The following is a 13,990-nucleotide window of genomic DNA, read 5'->3' as shown; positions in this document are numbered from 1 at the left end:
TGTTGTAGACTTTGAACCATGAAATTATTCTTTTTTTTTTTTTTTTTTTTTTTTAAATTTTCATGATTTTTCTGGTAATTCTTTGCTAGGAAATAACGAATGGATATCTAATTTTTGCAAATATTTTAATTTTACTGCTTTACTATATTCTAGAAAAGAAAAGTCAATTTCACAGATTATTTTAATTATTTTCTTCAAAAGACAACAGCTAATACTTAATAACTACTTAAGCAAAGCCAATCTGTATTTTATATTTTATGATGATTGGTAGGTAGTTGTGAGCTCGTAATATTTTATTTTTTTTTATATACATAAAAGGTAAGGTGAAAAGCTTGTTAATGATATAATATAATATACTGATGCTTATTCCATTAATGCAAGTATGGATTAATTTTTTAATTTATCCATATATCGATTAAATAAATTGATTATTATTATTTTTTAAATTCATCTTACCACTTTTCCGTCTCTATTATTAAGTTAATTAAATTAAGGAATGTCTTGATTACAATATAGAAAGAATGATTTAATTGTTCTTTCCATATAAAAACATATGCAAAGAATTTTACTTTATTATTATTAGATTTGACTAATTATTGACTGTATGTGCAAAACTGCTTGAAATCAAAACTAAATTTTTTATTAATTAATTTTGATTATGTGCTAATATCATAGAAATCAAAACCAAAATTTATATAATTCATTTATCAATTCAACATTGGAAACTTTTTATTTATTTTTTTTTTCTCAACACATGAAAGGGTCAAAATCTTGGCACTATAACCAGATAAGCAACAGTCAAGTTGGCAGGCAAGTTGGTCTTTCCTGGAACCAGAGAGATCACTTAATGCTTAACTATTTTGACCAAACTAATTTTTTCTCTTTCCTAATTTTCTAATTTATCATTTATTTAGATATAATCCCTTTGTTATGTTAAATTTGATACTTTTTTTTAAAATTTTTTTCCATTTATCATTTTAGAAAATCAAGGAAGTATTTTTTTTTTTACAATTTTATTTTTAGCTTTTGATATTTTTACTAAATAGACAGTAATTAATTAGAGAATTAATAAGAAGAGATTTAGCCAATTACTTTTTTTTTAGCTTTTGATGTCTTTACTAAATAAACAGTAATTAAATTATTTATACATTTTTTAAAATATATTTAATAAATTGCAGTTCAATTTTTTTATTGAACTTTGAATAATGTTAATTAAAAATTATGGTGAAGATGTTTCAAACGCTGTGATTTTTTATTTTTGATATTTTTAATAAAATGTCATAAATGCTAGCCAAGAAGGAAGGTAATCTGGAATAAAATAAAAAAAAAAAACAGGAAAAAATAAATAATAAAAAAAAATCTGAATTAGGCAATAGGCAATAGGCACGTCTACTTGTCTTTCAATAGAACTAGAAATAGTAGAAGTCTGGAAGAAGAGATAAGAAAGGTACAGTCAAAAGAAAAGAAAATCCATTTTTAAGTTTTGCCAATTTTCAGTCTCAGAGGTAAGTTTATGCTTTCTCTTATTTTATTCCTTTCCCAGTTCTATTTTTCACTCTTCGTCTCTTATTTTCAGTTTCTCTTTGAAGGGCTATTTAGTCTTTCTATTCTGGAATTCGATTCTCACTGCTGAAATTGCTTTCCCTGGAAAATCCTACTTCAAGATCTGATTGACTCGTTGGCTTCTTGATTTACTGTATGCATGGGGTAAGTTTTTTTTTTCTTCTGGTTATTTCTTGATTTTGGGGTTTGTGAGGTTTTGCTTGTGGGAGGGCTTTTGATTTTTCGATTGTGAAATTGTATATACTAGGCTTCGTTTATTCATGATGTTTATGACTGAACTACTTTAATCTGTTTGGTTGCCCCTATATCCGTTGAAGAACGATTTTGACCTTCAACAAATGGGTTCTGTTTGCTTATCTAAATTTGTATATAGGTTTGTGTTTTCTGCATTTTAGTTTTAAGGTATTGGTGAACAAAGCTTATCTTGTAGTTGATTCTCAATTCCTTAAGCAGATATGAGGTTGTGTTTTCCATTGGTATGATTTGGAAAATTAAAATTCAATTTGAGTATTTATCTTGCACGAACTTTTTATGTTTTCTTTTGTTGGCTAGTATCACATGAATCCTAATGTTTTTTTTTGGGCAATGAAACTGAGATGATAGAACACTGTAGTTAGTTTCCTGAAAGTTCTTTAAAATCTTGTTCGGTTTTCTTGTTATTATTTTAGTTAAAATTGTTGGTAGAGATCTGTTTTTGAGGAGTTTTTGCATTTTTCTTTTAAATACATGGAAGCTGCATTTGGTTAAGTAGTCATGTTACATCTAGTTGTTGTTTGATTGACTGTGTATTGAATAGCCTTTTCATTTGTGTGAGGCCTAATTCTAAATTTCCTCTTGATTTTTTGCTCACTTTGAGCTCAGAAAACAATAGCAAGGAAAGATTTATTTGTTGGTGATACATAATCATCCCCCATGCTTTCACTACTTATTCCACATGATCATCCTCTATGTGAATGGAATGTGGTGCATGATCCTTCTCTTGATTTTTCACCAAGAAACATGGTGATAACAGCCAAATTGAAATTATGTGTTTGGTTTTTACACGAGTATAATCCAGCTAAAAAATGTGGTATGATTTTACATTTCGGATGATTTTAGCCCTTGTTTTTCTCCATTATTGGATAGCCTACCAGGATATACATAGTTCATTATAATACTTGCAATTTCTTTGAATTGGGTTATCCGCAAAATTCAAATTATAGTTATTTTTAGTTAACACCGCTAACTACCTCTGTAGTTTGTACAATGAAGCTGTTTGCCTGTGCCACATTAGTGCATATTATTTAGATAAATTACTGTGGTAGATTACAACATAAAGTTTTTACCAACAACAACAACAACAATTAAGCCCTAATCCAAACTAGTTGGGGTCATCTATAGAAATATTTGGTTTTCTTTCCATTCTATTCATAACTAAGTCTGCACTAACACCGAAGCGTAATGGGTCTTTTGAGATTTCTTCTCTCCATATGGTAATAGGTCTACCTCTTCCTCTCTTAATACTCTTCATTATCATTATGTTACGTCTATGAACTTGGGCATGTAGGGGCTTACGTAGGACATGACCAGATTATCTCAAACATCCTTCTCTCATTTTTATTCCCAATATGTGCTACTTGCTCCTTTATCAGATATGGTTGTTTCTTATTTTGTCCAATTTACCATACATCTACCATAACATCTACATTTCTGCAACATTACATTTTTACCAAGCCAATTAAAATGCAACATAGCTTTTTTGTGGGAAATGTGGTAGAGTTGGTGATGATGCCCAAACTCTGATGTTGATGAGCTGTATTTTAGTTGGCTTACGCTTACAAATGGCATGATAGATATATAATCTATGCATAAATCTTCCATTGTTTTAGTTTTAGGTGGATCATCTTGTTTTGGTTCCTTAGCCAAAACATATTGAGAAATATATATATTGATCAAATTGATAGCTCTAGTCCAATCTAAGAAATGGTGCTTGCAAAAATCATGATTGATAATCTTGAAAATGTCAATGGAGGTTGGTGTATTCATCTTAAATGTAGAGGCTCTGCTACTTGCTGCCGAATTATAGCTGTAAACTTTAGTATTACTAAAATTGTAACTAATTTAGAGAGAGTGCAGTAATCTACACTTGGAGACTAAGCAGCAAGCTCAATTGGCTGAAAAATTCTGATCCAATATCAATCCTTTTTTTCTTCCCTTATAAAACAATAATTTTTTTAGTTTTCCGTTTGAAAAGTAAAAATTGAAGAAAATAATACTTCGTATTATTATAGTTGGAAAGAAATGAAACCATTTTCTTTTGTCTGTTAAGATTGCTATATAGATTTTCATGTACATTACTGCACTTAATGACAACGAAATTGACTAGTGCAGGGGTTTCCTAATTTGTATATCCTGATGTCTTTCTATGTTGTCTGTTTGAATTTTTCATGATTGATTTTATTGGCTGACAATTTATAAATAATGAACTTAACATGGATTCATGAATGTTCTTCCAATAATGATTTAGGATCCTTGCATGTTTAAGTTTTTTTGTTTTTTCTTTTATTTTTCTTTTTTCTCTCCAGTGAATATTGATAATTCATCAAAAGCTCAAATGTTTCCAGATTATAAAAAGTTATGGCATTATGGATTTCTAAGAGTTGATAAAAATGCTATTCTCATGTGTATTCAGCCATGTGAAGATGTTTTTTCTGCTCTATCCCATATGTTTATGGCTTTTTTCATTTTCAGTTTCAGGACTAATTGTGTGATTTCATATTTTTATGATTGTATCTTGTATCTGCTTCTTATTGTGTGGCCATGTCTATGCTCCCTTGTGGCTGCTATTCATCAGTTGTATGATTGTATGTGATTTGCAACAGAGCAGTGGTTGTCTTGGATGCTACAAGAAGCCCACATTAATTACCTCAATAGATGAGCCATCAAAAAAAATTCGAGGTCAGGCAGTGAAGAAACCTAGTATATCAGAGGATTTCTGGACTACCAGCACTTGTGACATGGATAACAGTGCAGTTCAGTCTCAGGGAAGTATGTCATCTATCAGCACAGTCAACCAGACCCTTGATCCACATGGTGGCTCTAGTAGCACTATTGCACCTTCTGAATTTGTAAACCATGGTAAGTTTTCTTGGTAAATCTTCAACTTCACTGGATTAGAGTCTCTATATATCTGACAGCTGTATACATCAAAATTAAAGGGCAATGGCTCACCATATAGTTGCTGATGAATGGTGCACTTATGGAACTGACCTTTATTCACAATTTAATTGTTTTTCCTCTTTTTTTTTTTTTTTTGGTATGACTAAAGGCAGTATACATTTCAGAGGCTACATGTACTTGTGCCAGTATATATTTCAGAGGGTGCAGGGGTGGTAAGATTTAAAAATCGGGGAAAAAAAAACCCACCTGGTAGCAAGGATCATTTAGCCACTTATCCACAATCCTAATCTTCCTTGGCTTTTTCTTATTGTTTTTCTTTGTCTACTTGGATCTCTTTTTGGATTTGACTTAATATCCTGTTTACCTTTGCCTGTGTCCTGAGGGTACAAGGGTACTATTCTCTGTTATCCATCACCAGTCCAGCATGTTTCACCACTTACTGCTCATATTCATTCTTCCAATCCGTGTGTGCATGCATGATTTTGCTTATGCTAAATGTGTTCTTTATGCAGGTCTTCTTCTCTGGAATCAAACAAGACAACGATGGGTAGGAGATAAAAGGTCTGTCAACCGTGCACAGCAATCTTGGGACCCCAAACTAAAGTGAGTTTCTTTCCAATTTTTTTGTTGGTCGAATCAATAGGAGCTGATCCTGCATTATAAAAGTATTGTTTTATCACCTGTGCATAAGTGTTGCAAATGAACCCAGCACTATTATTAATGTGGCGTTCACTGAGTGCACCAATTTGATTGAGCATGCAATTTATTTTGATATGCGTCATCATTTTTACTAGTTCAGATTTCTTTTATTTATTTATTTAAGAAATATGCTAACCATAAAGTAGCTAGCAATTTGTCTAGACCAAGTTCATTCTGTAATGAGTTGGGTTTTTGTTTCCGTGCATCTCAGCTGTGTGCCTTATTATTTGCAAGTGACAGAACTTCCAAGTTTATGACACGACTGTTTTGGATGACTCGCTTTCCAACTTTTCTTAAAATATCAATGCATTTACATTGTATACTAGTAGTTTATGGTTTCAATTTTTTGTGAAAAACTAAGTGGAATAAGTGTGTCCTTGTATGGGCCAATATTTTTATCCTATTTGAGTGAAGATACAAATAAAGGGAGGATTTATTTCGTGCAATTCCTATTTGTCTTGGCTAGTTCTGATTTATGAGTTTTTTCCTTGGTGAAATTGAGTGTTATAGAGATGTCAGGGAAATTTCAAAATTTTTTAAATGTCCACGTGTTAGCTTGTGGAAAGATTTTCTTTTTGTTAAAAAAAAAAAAACTATGTCAAGTTCTTAAATTTCTAAGGCATTACATGTAGAATTGTAGATGTGGGGAAATCATCTCTGGATCAGATACCTGTCATCTTAAATATAAGCATTGATCATTCATGAATGTTTCTGGTTATCTTGTCAGCACTCATTGTCTCTCCATGGTTAAAAACTTCTGGCTTTGCTGCAGTTGGAATGCAACATACGACAGTTTACTTGGGAGCAACAAACCATTCCCTCAGCCTATTCCTCTCTCTGTGATTCTCTCTCTCTCTCTCTCTCTCTCTCGCTCTCTGCCTCAAAATGTTGATTTTCTAAATTAACCATATTATAATTATTATTATTATTTTCGATCGACCTGAATGACAGGAAATGGTAGATTTTCTAGTGGACATATGGGAGCAGGAGGGCATGTATGATTGAACAGCAGAAATACAAGACAATTGAAAGGGTTGATTAGAATGGAAAAAACATTCAGATAAAGATGCTGTTGAACAAACCGTGGTGTGTATATTAAATGTAACATTATTTATGATATGCCCACCTCGGCTTTTGTTTTCCCCTCTGCATGCCATTTTTAGACTGTGTTTTTTCTATTGCACTCAGAAACAAATTAAAAACTCTGGCTCCTCTGTTTTCTCATATAGTTTCACTGAGCTCATCCTATGGCGCCTTATTGCCATGCACTCTAGCCAGTGAGCAAGTGTATCACCAATTGCAACCTTTTTACCACCTAATTGTAGTTAAATGACTTGGGGTAAATTTATGTATTAAAAGCTTGGGCAAAAATTTAGAAGCATGAAACTATTTCTGAATTTTTGATAATATTTGATAGACCCATTCGAAACTTTAAATTAATAAATTAAAAATCACTAAAATGATGTCTTTTCTCCATGTAAAATGATGTCATCCAAATATTTATGCACATCTCTCGAACACTCTTGCATTTTACGTTAAAAAAAAAAAAAAAAGGAAAGAAAAAGTGAAATGCATTTCAGAAAGGCCAAGAAGCATCTTCTCATGCTTACATGTTAAATCTCATTTCTCGATATTCCACCATATTCAAGAAACTCTTAGACCCTTCTCCAAATGTCCTGACCCAAATCCACAGCTCCCTTTAAATCTTGTCCCAACCTTCTTCGCAAAAAATAACCAAGTTCCATCTCTTCTTTTTAAAGTTTCCCTCTCTTTTAGTTCTATTTTAAGATCAAGAATGGCTTTGGCACGACTAGCCTTGAGGAACTCACTGTCCACAAGGGTTAGTTCTTCTTCTTCTTCTTCTTCTTCTTTAGTGGGTAGTGTTGGTGATGTGAAAGGGCAAATTTGGAACAGTGAATTGTTGAAGAGGTTTATGGTAACTGGTGCTGATAAGGTAGCTGGTGAGACCTCAGATGGCAAAGAGGTTGCTGTGAGTGATAGTAAGAAGCCTTCTAAGCTTTTTTCTAAGAGGAAAGGCAGGAGGGGCCTTTGGAGGGGCAACGGACAAGAATTTGTTCCTCAACTTTTTGGTAATTTTATATATATATATATATATATTGAAATTAGTTGCTACATTTATTTTCAAACAATAATTTGTCTTTTATAATTTATTTTAAATACTTATATTAATTTATTTTGGATTTGAAAATTCTTAGATATATTAATTAATTAATTTGCTGCTCTCTCTGTATTGACAGAGTTCTTCCCCTCAGGATTAGGAAATGCACTATTGCAAGCAAGTGAAAACATGAACAGACTAATCCAAAACCTAAATTTGACACCAACAAACCTGATGGGTCGTTTCAAAGAGAAAGACCAGTGCTACAAAGTAAGATATGAAGTGCCTGGACTTTCCAAAGAAGACCTGAAAATCACCATTGACGATGGAGTTTTAACAATAAAAGGAGAGCATAAAGAAGAGGAAGAAGAAGGATCAGATGATGAGCGTTGGTCAATGAGAAGCTATGGATACTATAACACAAGTGTTTTGTTGCCTGATGATGCTAAAGTTGATGAAATTAAAGCTGAATTGAAAAATGGTGTCCTGCATATTTCTATTCCAAGAACTGAACAGCCTAAGAAAGATGCCAAGGAGGTTCCTATCCATTGATGGATGTGAGGTTTCTTTTTGTATGCTAAAACTGGTCGATTGAGTCTGGTTTTTCAATTCGATCAGTTTGTGCTTAATTAATGAAGTGTGCGTGAAGAATAACTTATAACAAGATTAAATTGCAATTTGTTTTTTGTTCTTGGGTGACATCGTTCCTATCTTATTATAATTATATTCCTGTAATATGTTCCTGTTGGAGTAATAAGTATAAGTTTTTCTGTTTGCGTAAAATATTTATTAAAAAAGTATTTAAAAAATAATATATACAAGTGCTTATAATGTTTTCACTTTTTAATAAAAATTAGAATTTTGCTTTTTTAATTTCAAAAGCTGCTTTTTATCTATTGTTTTCTCTAAATTAAATATGATTATTAACAATTTGTCGCTATTAATATATTTTTAATAAAAATACTCATATTAAAAGAGTAAATATAATTTCATTTCTTATTTTTCTGAGTAAAACCTTTTAAAAAAACTTCTCTCTTTCTTGTGGTTCGGATCTAAGAACCAAAAAAAAAAATATTCAAGGACGAAATTGTAAAATTTAAAAGTACAAAGGTAATTCCGTTCTCAAGTTAATTAAATCCGCAAAAGAATCTGAAAAATCCCCACTAAGATACTGACACATGTCAGTAATAGAGTGACGTGATTCTTATGATTCCAACAGTTTCGAACGTACGGTTAGGCAACGTCTTATCATGCGCGGTTTTATTTCGAGTACGCTAATCAAATACGTATATGAACTGACTGCCGTCGGATGTGATTACCAAAGATTCCTTTCGCTCCAACGACATTATCAAGGTATGCGTGGCGCCAAACTTTCTCTCACCGGCATTACAATTTGTGAATTAAGCTATATCTTCACTATATCTCAACACCCTTAAGTTATACTAAATTAATAAAAAATATTTTTAAGTATTCAAAAAAAGAACAAAATATAGATTCAAAAAATATTTATATTACAATTTTTTTATTTAAAGGAAAAGGGTAAGCTCTCTCCCTCTCCATATAGAGCCATTGGATTAATTTTGACTCAGAACTGATAAAATTACAAAATTTTATCTAAACTAAGTCTATGACTCTACTCGTGAACCGAACCAATAAGAATAAATTTTTTTTATTGAAACGGGGATAGTTTTGATCATACACTGGAAAAAAAAAGATAAAATTAATACACTTTTTAAAAAATCTTTATTGTGATTAGCTTGATCTATAAGTGTGACTATAAATCCAGTCGTAATTTCCATTTATATATAAAAAAACAAGTTTATCATTCGATGCATTTTCGGGGGGAAAAGTGCAGTAGCTTGTAGTAATAAATAGTAAACTGTTGATATAAGATTGTAGTACTTAATTATGCCACTTTCAGTCATTTAGATTTACAAGATAACTGTTTGATTTTGCTGAACTTGCAATAAAAACTTGGCAACTGACTGAAAAAGAAAGCCTGACAATGAAGCAAGAAAACCCTTTTCGCTGTTCACTCAACGACATCAAAAGAGTTCATTAAAACCCTGGTATTTCCCTCGCGAAATTCTTTGATTCAACTATTACCTCCAACCAATTCCCTATTACGAGTTAAATCTTGGGAACTTAAAGTTCAAAAATTCAACGGTCAAATGTTCAAAGTTGATTAGCGATTCTATTTGTTAAGTGTCTGAAATGTTAAAACTCACATAGGAAATGAAGAAAAAGAAAAAGTTCATCAAAAAAGCTTGTAACCAACTGTTCTATATGAACAGACAGGTTTCTAGTGGGTAAAGGTAGTGTAGCCTGAACACCTGAACAGCTAGCCTTCTATTCCATATTTCCCCTTCTTCTTCTTAAAGAAGAAAGAAAAAAAAAATGGAAGAACGAAGAACTTCCGTTTCTCTCTGTATGTATATAAAAATAATGACAAAGGGAAAGTTCCGATATGCTATCTTTGTGTATTTGTTTCTTAGTCTAAAGAATAATAGTTTTGAATCAGAAAAGAAAAAAATTTAAGATGCTTTGGTAAAAAATTATTTCTTTATGCTATAAAGTTTAATTCATAATAGCTATTAACATATTTCCAGTAATTTTGGAATATTTTTTTTAGACAAATCAGATGTGATTTAATTGATTTTTTTATTTTTTTATAAAAATATAATGAGTTAAGGGTTTCGATTTAACCCTTTTGATTATAAACGTTTTCACAAATTTGATAAATTAAATAAATAACTACCTTGTTGTGTAATTCATAATATTGTCTAATCTATCGAGCCTCTTAATAAATAAAAAAAAATAATTGACATTTATGGTGTACCAATTAAATGGAATCAATTGAATTTCCTAATATAGAAATTAAATTCTACGCTTTGAACTCTAAAATAGTAAACACCAAACCCTAAATCCTAAACTCACATGAAAACCTAAACTCTATTTTTACTATTTTTAAGGACTGTCATGAATATTTTTTGACATAATTATAAGATTTATCTAGTAATTAATTTGTGATATTATGCTGACAACGCATGGTGAAAGCGTGATGAACACAACTCGTATTTAACTATGGGAAATGATTGATGGAACGATTCGTTCCAAGGCACGACAATTCTTTATTGCCAAATATTGCGAAATGGGCCCAGGTACGTTGGAAGTCAAAAGAAGTAGAATTACTAGTACAAAACGACAAACATCCAAAAGCAACAATTATGACAGACTGTTCCTTTATAATATACAATAAAAAATAAATAATATATTATAGATAGAAACATCATTCAATAGGAAAACCTCAACTCGTTTATTTTTTTGGTGGTAAGCAATATAAATCATTCAATAATATAACCTCAACCCGACTAATTTCATGTTAAACTTATTTTTCTTTGAATTTAAATCATTCAACTCGACTTGAGATTAGGGAAATTCGTAAATGAAAAAATATTTTATTTATGATTTCACTTTGAAAATCAAACTTTCATCGATTAAGATTGAAACTCCCTATATATTAATTAATTTTTAATTTTCCTTTATTATATTCTAACTAGTAAAAAATAATTATGATAATTGCATCTCATTTTGCTAAGTATTAAATAGAGATAACAGATTTATATATTAATAAAAAGATTTAAAGTAGGATTGTAATTTTACTACCCATGATGGATTTTGATTTTGACTCAAGGACTTTGATACCTGTTATATGTTTTACCTATTTAAGGTTTTTAAATTTTAATCTTTGATATAATTGAAAATTGAATAGATGACCTTTAAAAAAATTATTTTTTCAATTAAGTTATTCTAATAAATTTATATTAATATTAATGCGCATAAGCGATACTAAATAAGTTTGTGATGAGTATAAATATTGCTACGTAAATTTAAATGGATTTAGATATTTTATATTGAAACGAATATAGATATAGATAAGAGAGCTCTTTGTGGATGATCAATTTGTCATTATTTTTAGCGCTAAGGTCGTACAAGTAATAAATTTAATGAAACTTCGAATTGATGTAAAGAGATTTAAGTAAAGAATTAAATTTTGCAGTATAATTACCTTGGAGACGATTTTCATCCTACAAATTTTTGCACACCTTTAACTTTCCTTCATATATATTTTATAATTAAATAAAATTGCAATATTTGAAAGTCCATTTAAATAATTTACAAAATTGGGATCATCATGCTTTTATTTTTCACTTAATTTATAAAATGGCGGACCTCCCCTTTGTTGCCTGACCACGCTGAAGTCGAAGCTGCCATTTTTGGCATGTCAGCAGCACTTGATATGGGGGCTGGCTAATATTGTTCTCCAGTGTAAAACAATTCCAGATACTGATTATGGCACTAGGTTGCTTGTTCTTCATTCGATCCTTAGTAGATTGCATAATTTTCATTAAGAAACCAAATACGTAAACACCGAAAATAAGGAGACAGGAAAATATATTTGCAATAAAATAATTGAATTGAATAATAAGATTAAAGTTAAAAAAAGTCAATCTAGTAGGAAAATATTGATAATAAAAAAATTTAACTAAAGAGGTTTAAACTGAAAATTAGGGAAGTCTATCTAAATAGGAAAATGAAAACTATATTAATTAGGATCGTACAAAGATCAAAGACAGTCAAGTCAGCTAATGGGAAATGATCCAATAGTGAAACCCGAAAGTCAGTACTACAGTTTCCCAAAAAGAGAAGCAATTGAAAAATTAAAAAGAAAAACAAAACTGCATTAATTCCTTGTTTGGAAGGGTGTAAAATTTGAATGTACGTAAAATAAAGCATGAAAATTTCTTTGAAATTATTAAAATTTTTTATTTGATTTGAAGTAAAATATCAAAGAGGAAAATAAATAGTAAGATTTTCCACCCCTATTTTCCATCCCTTATTTTGCTTCCCCTCTTCCCAAACAAAGCATAAATCTTTTCTTGTCTAGAAAAAGACTAACAAAATTTTCTTGAATTAGTGAATAAACCCACTCAAATCAGAGACATGTCCCTTCCAAGCCCAACAACCCTATATAGCCTTCAACACTGTATATATACACCCTTGTCATCAATACTTTCTCTTAACCAACCAAGCAATCAAATATAAACCAAACCCACCAATCCCTCCCTGTAACATATTTTCCCTGTTCTTGATCTCTTCTTACTGTCTTGCCTGTTGTAGCTCTCTAGCTCTTTCTTTAATTACTGTTACACACATCAGAAGTTTCACTATTCTGTAGTTAAGTGTTCTTGGACTTGTTATGGCTCCATCAAGAACCTACCCAGATAGGCTCAACTTTGCTGTTGCAGTAACTGTGGCTGTGGTGTTTTGTCTCACTTTTCTATCACCATCAATATCAGGTAAAAATAAATCCAACCCATTTGAGGAAACATGTAAAAAATGTTAATTATATTAAACTATTATTATCAATATTAATGTTTTGGCAATATTTTTGGTTTGACTTCTAATTACAGCAGCACAAGGGTTTGGACATGAGAAGTTGCAGCGAAAGAAGAATATGGTGTTGGGTTCAAAGCCTCCAGGTTGTGTAAACAAATGCTTCAGTTGCAGGCCTTGCATGGCTACTTTAGTAATTCCTTCTCACAAAGACAATGGTTTTACTACTTTTAAAGCAGCAGCAAAAACGTTATCTCACGGAGAAGATGATAATAGTGGTTACTATCTTCTTTCATGGAAATGCAGATGTGGAGATAAGCTCTTTAACCCTTGATGTTACCTTTATATGTATATTCTTATATATAAATAACACCCTTAACTATATGAACATATATAGATAGCTAGGTTTACTAGCTAGCTAATTGATTAAATTCTCTACGGTTGTGTCAGAAAATTATATGTTCATTAGTATAATTCTACTGCAAAAGCTTGCAACTCTGTAGATGATTCTAGCATGGAATGATATTTTATTATTTATATCTAATTAATAATTATTACGTGTATAGTATTGCACATGCAAGTGCATAATCATGTAGGTAAATAATGTTTGAAAAGACTCAACTCTGTGTGTGTCTTGTATGGAAAAGGAAATGTAAATGGTGATGCTTCATCATAAATGCAAAAACCAGAAGAGGAAATGTCAAGTCCTCCTGAATCCTGATAAGCTTGTGTGTATGATAATTCATACAAGAGCGAACAGACACAGAAAAGGCTTTTATTGTCAGGGAAAATATACTATCAGATGGTACAAATACATTTTTTTATCTGTGTTTCTATAGTATATCCACTGGTGAAGCATGAAGTTTGCACATTGCTTTGACTGTTTCAATCTTTTTCTTCTTTTTGAGTTAATATATATATTTATATACTGTTTCTATAGTATATCCACTAAAACTTTATGTACAGCATGTTTTTTGGAGTTTTTGTTGCTTTTATATACTGTTTATTATGTGAAATAACTGCACGCGATCAAGGTATATATTGATTTCAGCA

At 31.0% G+C, this 13,990-nt stretch overlaps 3 protein-coding genes across 10 annotated transcripts; all 3 read left to right on the top strand.

The window, feature by feature from the left end:
• Positions 1-1,327: 1,327 nt before the first annotated feature.
• LOC105634861 (uncharacterized) lies at positions 1,328-6,564 on the top strand. 6 transcript variants are annotated; one of them, XM_020679629.3, is made up of 6 exons: positions 1,328-1,447; positions 1,577-1,707; positions 4,425-4,680; positions 5,235-5,325; positions 6,149-6,260; positions 6,373-6,564. In XM_020679629.3, exons 2-6 carry the CDS (start codon positions 1,699-1,701, stop codon positions 6,424-6,426), a joined length of 522 nt encoding a protein of 173 aa, XP_020535288.1. In that variant the 5' UTR covers positions 1,328-1,447; positions 1,577-1,698; the 3' UTR covers positions 6,427-6,564. The 6 variants fall into 6 exon arrangements, with proteins under 6 accessions (XP_020535288.1, XP_012073188.1, XP_012073186.1 ...); XM_012217798.4 differs by having other exon boundaries at positions 1,356-1,505; positions 1,590-1,707; positions 4,430-4,680; XM_012217796.4 differs by having other exon boundaries at positions 1,356-1,505; positions 4,430-4,680.
• A 231-nt stretch (positions 6,565-6,795) lies between these two features.
• On the top strand, positions 6,796-8,239 carry LOC105634860 (HSP20-like chaperones superfamily protein). 2 transcript variants are annotated; one of them, XM_020679628.3, is made up of 2 exons: positions 6,796-7,511; positions 7,695-8,239. In XM_020679628.3, the coding sequence occupies exons 1-2, from the start codon at positions 7,217-7,219 to the stop codon at positions 8,090-8,092; spliced, it is 693 nt and encodes a 230-aa protein (XP_020535287.1). In that variant the 5' UTR covers positions 6,796-7,216; the 3' UTR covers positions 8,093-8,239. The 2 variants fall into 2 exon arrangements, with proteins under 2 accessions (XP_020535287.1, XP_012073183.1); XM_012217793.4 differs by having other exon boundaries at positions 7,680-8,239.
• A 4,200-nt stretch (positions 8,240-12,439) lies between these two features.
• Positions 12,440-13,502, top strand: LOC105635052 (EPIDERMAL PATTERNING FACTOR-like protein). Of its 2 annotated transcripts, none has more exons than XM_020679657.3 (2): positions 12,440-12,900; positions 13,018-13,502. In XM_020679657.3, exons 1-2 carry the CDS (start codon positions 12,801-12,803, stop codon positions 13,269-13,271), a joined length of 354 nt encoding a protein of 117 aa, XP_020535316.1. In that variant the 5' UTR covers positions 12,440-12,800; the 3' UTR covers positions 13,272-13,502. The 2 variants fall into 2 exon arrangements, with proteins under 2 accessions (XP_020535316.1, XP_012073434.1); XM_012218044.4 differs by having other exon boundaries at positions 12,446-12,900; positions 13,015-13,502.
• The last annotated feature ends 488 nt before the right edge of the window (positions 13,503-13,990 follow it).

This window comes from Jatropha curcas, chromosome 1, assembly GCF_041381405.1.
Source record: "Jatropha curcas cultivar XTBG-Jc1 chromosome 1, XTBG_Jcur_1.0, whole genome shotgun sequence".
Lineage (NCBI taxonomy): Eukaryota > Viridiplantae > Streptophyta > Magnoliopsida > Malpighiales > Euphorbiaceae > Jatropha > Jatropha curcas.
Note: the sequence above shows the minus strand (reverse complement) of the source record. Positions and strands in the feature narration are given on the sequence as shown.